The sequence below is a fragment of the Melitaea cinxia genome, chromosome 15 (genome assembly GCF_905220565.1).
Source record: "Melitaea cinxia chromosome 15, ilMelCinx1.1, whole genome shotgun sequence".
Classification (NCBI taxonomy): Eukaryota; Metazoa; Arthropoda; class Insecta; order Lepidoptera; family Nymphalidae; genus Melitaea; species Melitaea cinxia.
In genome coordinates this window covers 2,949,280-2,962,237 of record NC_059408.1, presented here as the reverse complement: position 1 = coordinate 2,962,237, position 12,958 = coordinate 2,949,280, and the positions used below count along the sequence as shown (strand labels likewise).

The 12,958-nt window shown below is 33.6% G+C and overlaps 1 protein-coding gene across 1 annotated transcript in view; it reads left to right on the top strand.

Moving 5' to 3' along the window:
- LOC123660426 (GTP-binding protein rho1-like) overlaps positions 1-12,958 on the top strand; it is a 41,776-nt gene that overhangs the window by 14,159 nt on the left and 14,659 nt on the right. Inside the window, exon 2 of the mRNA XM_045595511.1 lies at positions 11,805-11,892. Coding sequence (XP_045451467.1) covers positions 11,805-11,892 — 88 coding nt within the window. The remainder of the gene's footprint in view (positions 1-11,804; positions 11,893-12,958) is intronic.

The window sequence follows — 12,958 nt, the reverse complement described above, 5'->3', positions numbered from 1 at the left end:
ATCTGCTTTATGATATAACCCTACAAAAATATAGCTTTTTTTTCTTTCTTTAAATTTTATGATATAACTAGCGACCCGCTCCGGCTTCGCACGGGTATAAAATATAATTATAGCCTATGTCATTCACTGAAAAAATTATTAAAATCGATCCAGTAGTTTTGATTTATTCATTACTGCCCGTGGCCCGCACGCGTTAACTAAGAGTAAAAGCCGGCCGGAACCGCCGCAAACGCTACGTACCGCGATTTTTAAATCTGTAATATCTTCGAAAATATTCATTTAAATCATATGCTACAGCATATGATTTAAATGAATATTTTTCATAGAGCATAAGAGCCATATAGATCTATAGTAAATAAAAAATACATTTAAGGTATTTAATTGGATAAGGATTAATGCTGTATTGGTTAAAATCGCTTCGAAAATTAGCCATTATTTGTCGTAAAAAGTAAATGACAAAAAAATGTTATTGTGGGATATCCATAAGAGATAGGTATATATCATCGCGGAGTTTTCTGTAGACCTTTTCAATGTGTACAATACTTAGTACATTATTTTGATAAATCTCGTAGGGTTCAGCCTGCGTTTGCAATTTAAGCGAAAAAAAAATAATTATTTACGACATAACATTAGAAAACTCAAAAATAACAGTATTTCTCCACTATTTAATGGATGTTGTACGGGTTAATGCACATTGAGCAATATGATTGTTTTGCTAATTAGTAACCTCTTTAATTTAGCTGATTTATTACGAAATTGTTATTTTTCTTATGCAGATTTCTAATGAAATTGATATTTGTTTGCTACGAATGCCGTCAAATGACGTCTGTACTTCTGCCTATATATACTCAAAATAATCTTAATAAATTTAGTGTTAGATCGACTTTCATTGGGTTTGGTTTCCCTCATAACCTTCCCTCACATGTCGTCTCTCACTCATACAGACAGGACCATACAGTTTTTTTGGTCCTTCGAGGATTCATACAGAGAATGCAGCCTTGCTGTTGACAAGATTCATAGAGTGTTTGATCGACTTTCATTGGGTTTGGTTTCCCTCATAACCTTCCCTCACATGTCGTCTCTCACTCAACCATAGACTGTTCCATACAGATGTTATTATACATATAAACCTTCCTCTTGAATCAATCTATCTATTAAAAAGAACCGCATCAAAATCTGTTGCGTAGTTTTAAAGATTTAAGCGTACACACATGTGCAGGAACAGAGAAAACGACTTTGTTTTATACTATGTAGTGATTAGCAATAATAAAGCTATATTCTAAGTCGGTTGCTGCTTTTCATTAACTACATACCTCATTTAGAAAGAATTTAAGAAAAAATTTATAATTTTTTATTTACATGTAGATGTATAGAATATCCTTCGCCAACACGGAGGAAGAGGCCCATGCCGAGCAGTGGGATATGACAGGATGAATCGTGATCTTGATCGTATAGAATATAGACATTTTTAATAAATAATATTAAACTGTTACTGCATTTTTTTTTTTTGTTTTATTTTTATGTCATAAAATGTGCCACACACACAGTTCCACTACCACCTTGGAACTTAAAAAGCCTTAAATGGTGGGATAACCATCTAACTACTGGTAATGAAACACACAGGCCGTAAACGGGCAGCAGCGTCTTCGGTGCGACAAAGCCAGCCCTGCGGTCACCAACTCGCCTGCCCAGCGTGGTGACTATGAGCAACACACATGAGTTCGCACCATGTTTGGCGTGAACTTGTGGAGGCCTATGTCCAGCAGTGGACTGTGATATGCTGAAATGATGATGATGATGATGTTGAAAATGTGCCAGAGTGCGTGCAAACATATCAAATAAAAAAAATAACAACTACACAGAGTCGTCACGCAATTTAGGAATTATTCATAGAGTGGCGGTTTTCAAGAATCGTATGCGTATTTGTAAAATATTTTAAAAGTACCACGACAGCTTACTAACACTTTACTACAAGCTTAAGTTAATGTAAAATAAATATGCACTATAATTACCATCGTCTCTAGCGTGTATATCAAACGGAATTTCCATATACAGTAAAAATCTACCAGTTAAATAAATATATTATTATTTATAAACATGTTTCATAAGCTTTCGAATAAATGCAAGGAAAAAACAAATAAGAATTCTGACAGAAAATACCCTTAAAATATAGCGTCAAAAATCCAAGAATGTTTTAAGAAACGCGGGGCATATAAATGGCATTTCAATATGTGAAAAAGAAAGTCCCGTCTGTGGTTACGCTCGTCGTGAAATGACGTACATTATGAATATTTTATATAGGAATGTACTTCGATGCTAATATTTAAAAACCTTAAGAATTTTATTTGCTTGCTACAGTATAAGTTTAGGACTTTTGCCAAATCGTTTTCGAAGTCCTTGTTCGATTTGTGAAAAGTCCTTTTGCGTTTGTTGATCGAGCAATTTTAGACTATCAAGATAAGAATCATTAGAGAGAAGTAGAAATAATAAATTCAAATTACGTAGTCATTCTTCATACCCAAGTTATAATAACTTTGCCCGACAATTTCCATTGCATTTTTCTGTTATTACAAAACACCACATATGTGAGTAAGAGTACATTTTAAAATGCAAGTAACTTACAAGTTAAATACGAAACCTGAAAGCTCTGATAGTTTCATGCTTGTCTGCATATGTAGTTTCATAGGAAGCCTAGAATACGTTAGTCAAAAGGTGCTCCTGCAAAATACGATATACGGCATATGTACATTACCTACTCAGATATCTTGCAAATGGAAATATAATATTAAATAAGAAATATAAATGTTACTATTTATTCTTTATTTTAGTATTGTAATCTTAATCATGATTATTGTTTATTTAATGATTGATATTTGATTGTTGACGACGCGTTGGCGAAATAGTTAACCATATTAGGGAATATATCCGGCAACCCGCATTGGAGCAGCATGGTGGATTGGGCTGAGATCTTTCTCGTACATGAGGAAAGAGACCTATGCCCAGCAGTGGGATATTATGGGCTGAAGCGTATTTATTTTTCTAATTTTAAGAGACGTGTTAATTTTTGTGTCTTTTTCTTGGCATTTTCTCCAACTGTGTATATCTGAATATTTAAATTGAGTCATATGTACCCGAATGGCTTCATATCAACGCGGGTTATTAATCCTAAAAAAGAATGACACAATACTTTAAGAATTTGAAACTTTTTTAATTTAAAAAAATTTGTATTAAAATATATAAAATAATACTTACGGCAAAAACCAGACTATACCAAAAAAGCTATGAATACAAAAAATGTTAGGAAGAGCAAAACGAGTTCTTTGTCACTCTAGTAAATTCCTGTAAATCTTTTTTAAAGAATATTACGCAGCCATGCTTTTTTTCTCGGCCTGAGTCCAGTAGTGGCCTGCAATAGGTTGAACTGACTGACTGACGCAGCCATGCTTCTGAAATATTACACCACAGTTTGTAATGTGATGTTAATGTATTTAACTATGAAAATACTGAAAAAATTGTGCTAACAGAATAACAGAAAACTGAATAAAAGTAGTCTGAGTTTCCTATCCTTTAATTTACAGTTGTAAAGTTTGGTTATCCCTAATTAAACATAGTTATTTTCAAATATGTTAAGGTTAATAAAATAGTTTCAAGATATAATACATAATTGTGTTTGCTCGCAAACGAAAAAAAAAACCGACTTCAATTACATCGACGAGTAATACAACGTAGATCGACGAAAAAATAGTCAAGTAACTGCGCGTTATCAAAGATTACTCAAAAAGTAGTTATCAGATCTCAATAAAATTTATATGTGACCACATGACAAACATCAGCTTTTGATTAAATTAAAAATTATTAAAATCGGTACACCCAGTAAAAAGTTATTGCGGATTTTCAAGAAGTTCCCTCGATTTCTCTGGGATTCCATCATCAGATCCTGGTTTCCTTATCATGGTACCAAACTAAGGATATCCCCTTTCCAACAAAAAAAGAATTATCAAAATCAGTACATCCAGTAGAAAGTTATGCGGTATAATACAACGTAGGTTAAAGAAAAAGGCGTCAAGTAAAAACGCATTATTAGATATAACTCGAAAAGTAGTTGTTAGATCTCAAATAAATTTAAATGGGACCAATTGGCACACACCACCTTTCGATTAAAACAAAATTTGTCGAAATCGGTCCACCCAGTCAAAAGTTCTGATGTAACATACATAAAAAAAAAAAAAAAAAAAAAAAAAAAAAAAAAAAAAAAAAAAAAATACAGTCGAATTGAGAACCTCCTCCTTTTTTGGAAGTCGGTTAAAAAACTACTTAACTAACTATTTATCGATCCATACTGGAACGTAATTCCAGCAAAATCAGTTGAATAATCGTTCCATAGCAAAAAGCGCTAATCACCAGATGGTAACCGTTAACAAGGCGTTTAGACATATTCAAAGAACTACCATATCTATTCTTTCAGTAATAAAACTCTTTTTTCTTTGTGGATTTGATTCAAGTTTACCAATAACTTTTTCGTTCGTATTAGCCATATGACTATCATATTAAAGTTCGTTTTCGTAAAAGGATTGCATGAAATAATCTTGCGTATTCCGAAGTTGGATTTCGTTGAAATGTTTTCAAAGCACATAATAAGATTATTGATGTACCATTCACATCTCGTAGTTCATTAATTGTATAACATATGTTCCTGCTTGTTTGAACTTGTTTGAAATATTAGTTTCAGAGTAGAAACAGGAAGAGGATTTTTTTGAAGTTTGTCTATGGATGGTCTCTAGAATTAATACCAATATAATCTGAAAAGTATTTTTCAAATCGTAATAGGTATATAGATTATAAAATATTAAGATGTGACTGACAATATAAATATAAAGAAAGAAATAGATTTTTATATGAACCAATCTGAGTACGTCTGGTAAAACAGATTGGGAATTAAATTATTTAATAGGTACACGAAATACGTACATGTCTGTGCATGTGTGTGTGTACGCGTTTGTGTGTGTATCTATATGTGTGGGTGTGTGTACACAAACAGCTACATTTTGCTATGATATAAGTAACGTTATATTGATCAATATTTGGAAAAAAATGTTTTTGTATTTTTTTTACTTTGATTTTTTTTTTAACCTTTTTAATCGATATGAACTTTCCATCTTGTTTTTTTTACTAAGTAAAATAAGTAATAAATTAATAATAATAATAAAAAAGTATTTTTTTTATAATTGTTTTAATTATAAATAATAAATAAAATAATTAAGTATACATATATTTTTTTAACATTTTTTAACATCATATCAAACGATTATGGAACGGGCGATCTTTAATATGGTGTTAAAAAAATGTTTAGAATCCCTCATGTGTGGGTAACAAAAAATAAATTACGAATTAAGCTTATGTACCAATATTCTGCACTTATTAAATATTATAAATAAAAAATATTTTAGCCTCTTCTGTATCACGTATTTTTTTTCTGTAAAATGTCATGCGTAAAATAACTTAAATTACACATAATTATGTTGCGTGTTCTTGCGGCGTCTTTTACGTTTTTCGTTACATAAAATATCACATGTCTTTGTAATGGTGTCATTGTGATAATTACACCTAATTAGTGGAACGGATACTTTCGTTACACAAAACTTACTAATTAGTGCACTCAGGACTTCACTAAAATACGTCGCTGTATTTCAATCTTTCAAAAGCGCCGCTTCTTTTTTTAGAAAAAAAAAATATACACAAGACTTCAAAAGTTGTAAAGTAATATTAAATACAAAATATTTCTACACAAATTGATTTCAAAAACTATAACTCGCTTTACAAAAATAGTTAATTAATAAAAATTCTTCGTTAGTAATCAACAATACGATGATCGTATATTATGGTTGAATGTAGGTCTCATTGATTATATTAAAAATACATTTAAAAAATACCAACAAGAAAAAAAATATATTATAGATGAGATGACAAGCATTAGCTTTCGATTTAAAAAAAGAATCCTCAAAATCGCACCACCTAGCAAAGAGTTATGACGCTATGAGGTAATATACAAAAAATATATTCGAATTAAGAACCTCCTCGATTTAACGAGTATAAATCGGTTTAAAATAGCTAAAAACATACTAAGCGTAGCAAGAACTAACGCGTAAACTATTTTTCTATTAGAAACCACACACAGAGCTTATAACAAATAATCGCACATGGATACAATTAGGTCAATTCTTGTATCTAGCATATCTATTTTAATCTATTTATATTTAGATTATCTCTTGCAGTTATTACTATTTATTTAGCGACTTTGCTCCTTCGTGTGGTTCTTTAATTAAATTAGTACTATGGTTAATTTTGTTTTCATACAACTAGGTCGGCTAACAAGTTTGTAATGAAGTGTACCTTATATTATATAAACATATTTCGGTTTTTTTTTCATAAGTAAATAATATTATTTAGTGAGGTAGGGCATAGTAGAAAACATTTTGCTCTTAAACAATATGTTCCTTTGATAAGGAAGACAGAGTACATGGAGGGGAGTGGGTTCGGCCAACCGCTTGTGATGCTCTTAATGTTACACGTTTCTATAGGATACAAAAATAAAGGAGGATAATAGTAGTAAATAGTAAGTGAGATAATACAAATATTGGTAGTCATTAGTAGAAAGAAATTTACAAAAACATAACTTGAAGCAATGACAATGGGGTCATACACCTGCTCTGGTGTAGTGGTGCGTGTGCGTGCGTTTAAGCAACAGGGGTTTGCGGGTACGTTTCCCGCTCGGAATAGATATTTGGATTTACAAATTTCTCTTATATTTATATTATTATGTCTGTCCTTGTGGGTGTACCCACCGTGCCTCGGAGAGCGCGTTAATCCGTCGTTCCCAGTTGTTATCATAAATACCTGATAGCGATCGTTACTCATTGTAGGGAACATATCCGCCAACTTGCAGTGGAACAGCGTGGTGGGTTAAGCTCAAATTCATCTTCTAAATTGAGAAAGAGACCAATGGGATGTTACAGACTGAAACGTGTGACAATATAGTCAAATGATATAGAAAATATATACCTACCGATTAATGCAAGGTGCGCGTTTGACTTTTTACAAAGTACTAAATCCAAATAAGCCGTGCCAAAGTTAAAAGAAATTTTTGTTTACTAAAAATCATATTCTCACACATTGAAGATAGTACACGAACACATAGACATACGTGATACATATATATGCATATTCGTAGCAGTAAAGATATTCACTGCGTTGAAATATGAATCAATTTACGGATGAGCTTCATTGAAGTGTAATGGGAAATTTCAATAAAACCTCAACTTTTTAATATTAATTATACATTCCTGGTTAGCGCATTTGTTACAACTTTTGCATTTTGATCTAGCAATTGCGGGGTTCAATCTATAGGATCAGATTTTTATTCTCAATTTTTGAACCCAAAAAGTTTGACTAGCTCGTTGGCGCAGTTTGTAGCGGCCCTGCTTTCTGCTCCGCTGGTTGCGGGTTCGATTCCCGCCTGAGTCTGGGTATCGCATTGCATCAGCCTATCGCAGTCCACTACTGGACATAGGCCTCCACAAGTTCGAGCCAAAAATGGCGTGAACTCATGTGTTTTGCCCATAGTCATCACGCTGAGCAGGCGGGGTGGTGACCGCAGGGCTGGCTTTGTCGCACCGAAGAAGTCGAAGGTGTCGCTGCTACCCGTCTTTGGCCTGCGTATTTCAAAGCCAGTAGTTAGATGGTTATCCCGCCATCGGTCGGCTTTTTAAGTTCCAAGGTGGCAGTGGAACTGTGTTATCCCATATTGGCCTCTTACGGCACCCACGAGAAAAGAGGGGGTGGCTATATTCCTTGATGCCCTAACCACACAACCAAACAACAACCGTAACCACACATTAGAATTATAGTAACTTTTGATTTTGAGTACTTTGATATGAGTTTTTACCCTCTCACAGTCAATGGCTGTGAGAGTTTAAAATCTTCCCTACTATTATGATTTATACGTTAAACGGCATATTTATAAGTAATTTGTTTTATATTTTAAGTTTTGGCACGATTCGAAGCGCCATAGTTCTTGATAGTCTATCAGTAACATTTTTAAAATTTATCGGTCCTTAGGTTATGGCTCTTCAATCACTCGTGACTATGTAACCTGTAACGAAATATCGGGGTTTACAAAATAACAATTTTATTAAGAACCGTAAAACAAAAAGTGTATCAGTAACGTCGGCAACACGCTTGCGATGCTGCTGGTATTACAGACGTTTATAAGCTACGGTAACCGCTTACCATCAGGTATGCCGTACGCTTCTTTGCCGACCTAGTTGTATATAAAAAAAAAAGCTGTCAGTGAAATTTTTCCTATCGCCGAAGTTATAATAAATTACAACTCGAAATTATTTTTGGTATATTGGATTTTGATTCAATTAAATTACTCAAATAAAAATTTTATTATCTAAGATTTTTATTTTTGTGTTACCCACATTAGGAATTCTAAACATTTTTGAATATCATATCAAAAATTGACCGCTCCAGCGGGGTTCGAACCCGCGTCTCCGACTTGCCGTGTCGGCGCTCTAGCCAATTAAGCTATGGAACGATGCACCCGCTCGAGCGAAATTTTCGATATGATAATTTTTAATTTTCGGTTTAAGCGAACCGTGGCGCCGTCTATAGTGAGCTCTTTACAGAAACCCGTAACTATTCAAAGTTTCATATTACAATGAAAATCTTTGACAGGAGACGACACCGTGCTATTTTTAATATCTAAGATTTTTATTTTTGTGTTACCCACATTAGGAATTCTAAACATTTTTGAATATCATATCAAAAATTGACCGCTCCAGCGGGGTTCGAACCCGCGTCTCCGACTTGCCTTGCCGACATCGCTCGAGCGGGTGCATCGTTCCATAGCTTAATTGGCTAGAGCGCCGACACGGCAAGTCGGAGACGCGGGTTCGAACCCCGCTGGAGCGGTCAATTTTTGATATGATATTCAAAAATGTTTAGAATTCCTAATGTGGGTAACACAAAAATAAAAATCTTAGATATTAAAAATAGCACGGTGTCGTCTCCTGTCAAAGATTTTCATTGTAATATGAAACTTTGAATAGTTACGGGTTTCTGTAAAGAGCTCACTATAGACGGCGCCACGGTTCGCTTAAACCGAAAATTAAAAATTATCATATCGAAAATTTCGCTCGAGCGGGTGCATCGTTCCATAGCTTAATTGGCTAGAGCGCCGACACGGCAAGTCGGAGACGCGGGTTCGAACCCCGCTGGAGCGGTCAATTTTTGATATGATATTCAAAAATGTTTAGAATTCCTAATGTGGGTAGCACAAAAATAAAAATCTTAGATATTAAAAATAGCACGGTGTCGTCTCCTGTCAAAGATTTTCATTGTAATATGAAACTTTGAATAGTTACGGGTTTCTGTAAAGAGCTCACTATAGACGGCGCCACGGTTCGCTTAAACCGAAAATTAAAAATTATCATATCGAAAATTTCGCTCGAGCGGGTGCATCGTTCCATAGCTTAATTGGCTAGAGCGCCGACACGGCAAGTCGGAGACGCGGGTTCGAACCCCGCTGGAGCGGTCAATTTTTGATATGATATTCAAAAATGTTTAGAATTCCTAATGTGGGTAACACAAAAATAAAAATCTTAGATATTAAAAATAGCACGGTGTCGTCTCCTGTCAAAGATTTTCATTGTAATATGAAACTTTGAATAGTTACGGGTTTCTGTAAAGAGCTCACTATAGACGGCGCCACGGTTCGCTTAAACCGAAAATTAAAAATTATCATATCGAAAATTTCGCTCGAGCGGGTGCATCGTTCCATAGCTTAATTGGCTAGAGCGCCGACACGGCAAGTCGGAGACGCGGGTTCGAACCCCGCTGGAGCGGTCAATTTTTGATATGATATTCAAAAATGTTTAAAAATTTTATATTAAATTACCATAATAGTCCATAAATAATATCAGTGAGTAAGTTTTCTCGATTGTTCCAGAATTGTAATTTAATTCAACTTTATTTTCAAACGTTAACTTTGATTTTCAACTGAACCTTATATGGATATTACGTATTATAATAATTATTTTAATGTCTACCATTGCGATATACCTAGATCTTTATAATAGGTATATAATTTACTAGCGACCCGCCCCAGCTTCGCACGGTTGCAAAAACTATCAGTGTTCCCCTACTATATTATGCATGTATTGTACATATAACATTCCTCTGAAATCCCTCTATTTACTAAAGAAAACCGCATCAAAATCCGTTGTGTAGTTTTAAAGATCTAAGCATACAGACAGCAGGAGGTTGTTTTTTTTGTACTGTGTAATGATTTATATTTTGGAAGATTTTTTGTTTACTGATTACTTAAGCACTTTAACGTCATATTCAAATATGGAATTAGACTAAAATATATCAAACTACTATTATTATTTTTTTATAATGATATGTTTATATTAAGATGACAGTTTTTTATGATTTATACTTAAAATTCCATGTTTATCATTATCATGTTTTATGCACAAAATATGTACATAGGTCTCTTGGCCTCTTTTAAACAGAGATCGCTGGATGAAAACTATATTAGAAATAACTTTAATGATGATGAAACCGCTCTCTACTTCAAACTTCTGTTCTTTGGATGCTTTTGTATGCTGATCTGGAAGTATATTTGGTTGCTACCTGTATTAAGTAAAATTAATATATAAAATAAAATTAATAATTATAATCGTACTGGTTGAAAATAAATTTATGGTTAATAAGGTTAAAAAAAAAGCGTACCATATTGTCTCAAAAGTTCTAATTCCCAGAAAGAATGTTAAATCCATTGAGCTGTTAAGCGGACACTTGTCGTACAAAAAATAAACTACCTGCGTGTGGGAACACTCTTTACAAGATATATATTTTTTTTGTTTAAAAAGTCATTTCCTTCTCAAATGAGTGTGTTGTGTTGACCTAAATGTGTGTAACAATTTTAAGCCGCTACCTTTTTTTTGTAAAAACAAAATATGATAAATAGAGCGATTAAAAAACTTTTATTTTAGTATATTAAGATGTTTTATTTATGAACATGTTTGAAGCGACAGCATCATATTCAATAAAAAATTGCAAAATATTAAGTGTCCCGATCCTTGAATCGAACCCGAGCCTCTTGGATGAGAGCTAGGTATCCTACCCACTAGACCATGCAGGATAGCTAGAAAGATGAGAAAAATTCGTGTAACTTTCTACCACTAAACTAATTATTATGACAACAAATCATACAATTAAATTAAAAATGATAATATTTATTTCGTCATAATGTGAATTACACACACTTAACGAACATCAAAAAAATTTCTATGCTTTAAATGTCTAGGCTATAATCTCTTAAAAATATTTTTAAAATAGTCGCTTTATACCTATATGTATTTATGTATAATACATATGCAACCTAAAGTAATAAATAGGTTACAGGCCGACTGGGTAAACAGCTTGACCTTACAGATGATCACAGATAAATAAAAATATTCTCAAGCAGTGTTTTGATCCTGTAGTGAGTAAGGTGACCAGAGCTCCTGGGAGGAATTGGGGGTAGAGTCAGCAACTCGCTTGCGATGCTTATCGTGTTGCAGGGAACTATAGGCTACGATAATCGCTTACCATCAGGGAGCTATAACTATAAGCTAATTGTATAAAAAAATAAGAGGTACCTAACTGTTCCTCTTGGAGATTGTTTTTTTTTTTAGGTTCTGTGTTTGCATAATTCATACGTGTTTAGAAATATAACAACTTTTTTTTTGTTACAGGCATACACACCGACCGGTTTCGAAAAATACGGATACACAAGCCCTGTGGCCGACTATAGAGTGAACTACTCAGTATGGGATACTTCAGGTAAATATAAATAAAATAAATGCATTTCGTGGCCTAAGAATTCTAATTTCTTAACAATCATTTATTCTATTTGATCTACATACCGTTTGTCAGTTATTGTCAGTTGTCTCCATTTATCTTTATTGTCGACGCGTTGGCGCAACGGTCACAGTACTGGTTTTGTGGCTGTTGCTCTGGCGGTTGCAGGTTCGATCCCCGCATATGACAAACATTTGTATACTGGGTGTTTTTGCAGTCCTCGTGGGTCACCCCACCGTGCCTCGGTAGGGACGTTAAGCCGTCGGTCCCGGTTGTTATCGTGTACACCTGATAGCGATCGTTACTCATAGTAGGGAATATATCCGCTAAACTGCATTGGAATAGCGTGGTGTATTAAACTCTGATCCTTCTCCTACATGGGGAAAGAGGCCTATGTCCAGCAGTGGGATATTACAGGCTGAAGCGTCTCATGTCTCAGTATTATATATTTACACGTATCCATAAAAACTCGTATAATATGAAGTTTCATAATTATAATGAATTCTGAACAAAATTGTGACAAAATTATGAACCAACTCATTATTTTTTTTTTTTTTTTTTTTTAAATAAAGTTATGTCCACAGGCTTAAAGTGCCCATGCTTTTGTTATTCCGATTTTTAGTTTTATTACTGATCGTTTACTTGTTACACTACTGCAGCTTACACTAAGAGACCTAATTATTCTATCTTAGTATCCCTAATGCAGACGTGAGTCCACCGACCAAAATTATGCTAAACTTAATCAATTTTAGACATACATTAACATTACATTTTAGACATACTTAAGACATAGAATTATATTACGCCTTACTTTAATTATTGTTGTCACTATTATAATAATTATTATTATCTATGTTTATATATACACTTACTTGCTATCTATAATATATGTACACTTATTGTCTAGCTAACGTATATGTACACTTATGGCCTACTTGGCCTACTTACAATATACACTTAACCTATGTTATTATTAGTATTTTTTTTTTTTTTTTTCTTACTCCTAAGTTTTTTCCTTATACAATTTATTCCTACAAGTAAGGTGTGC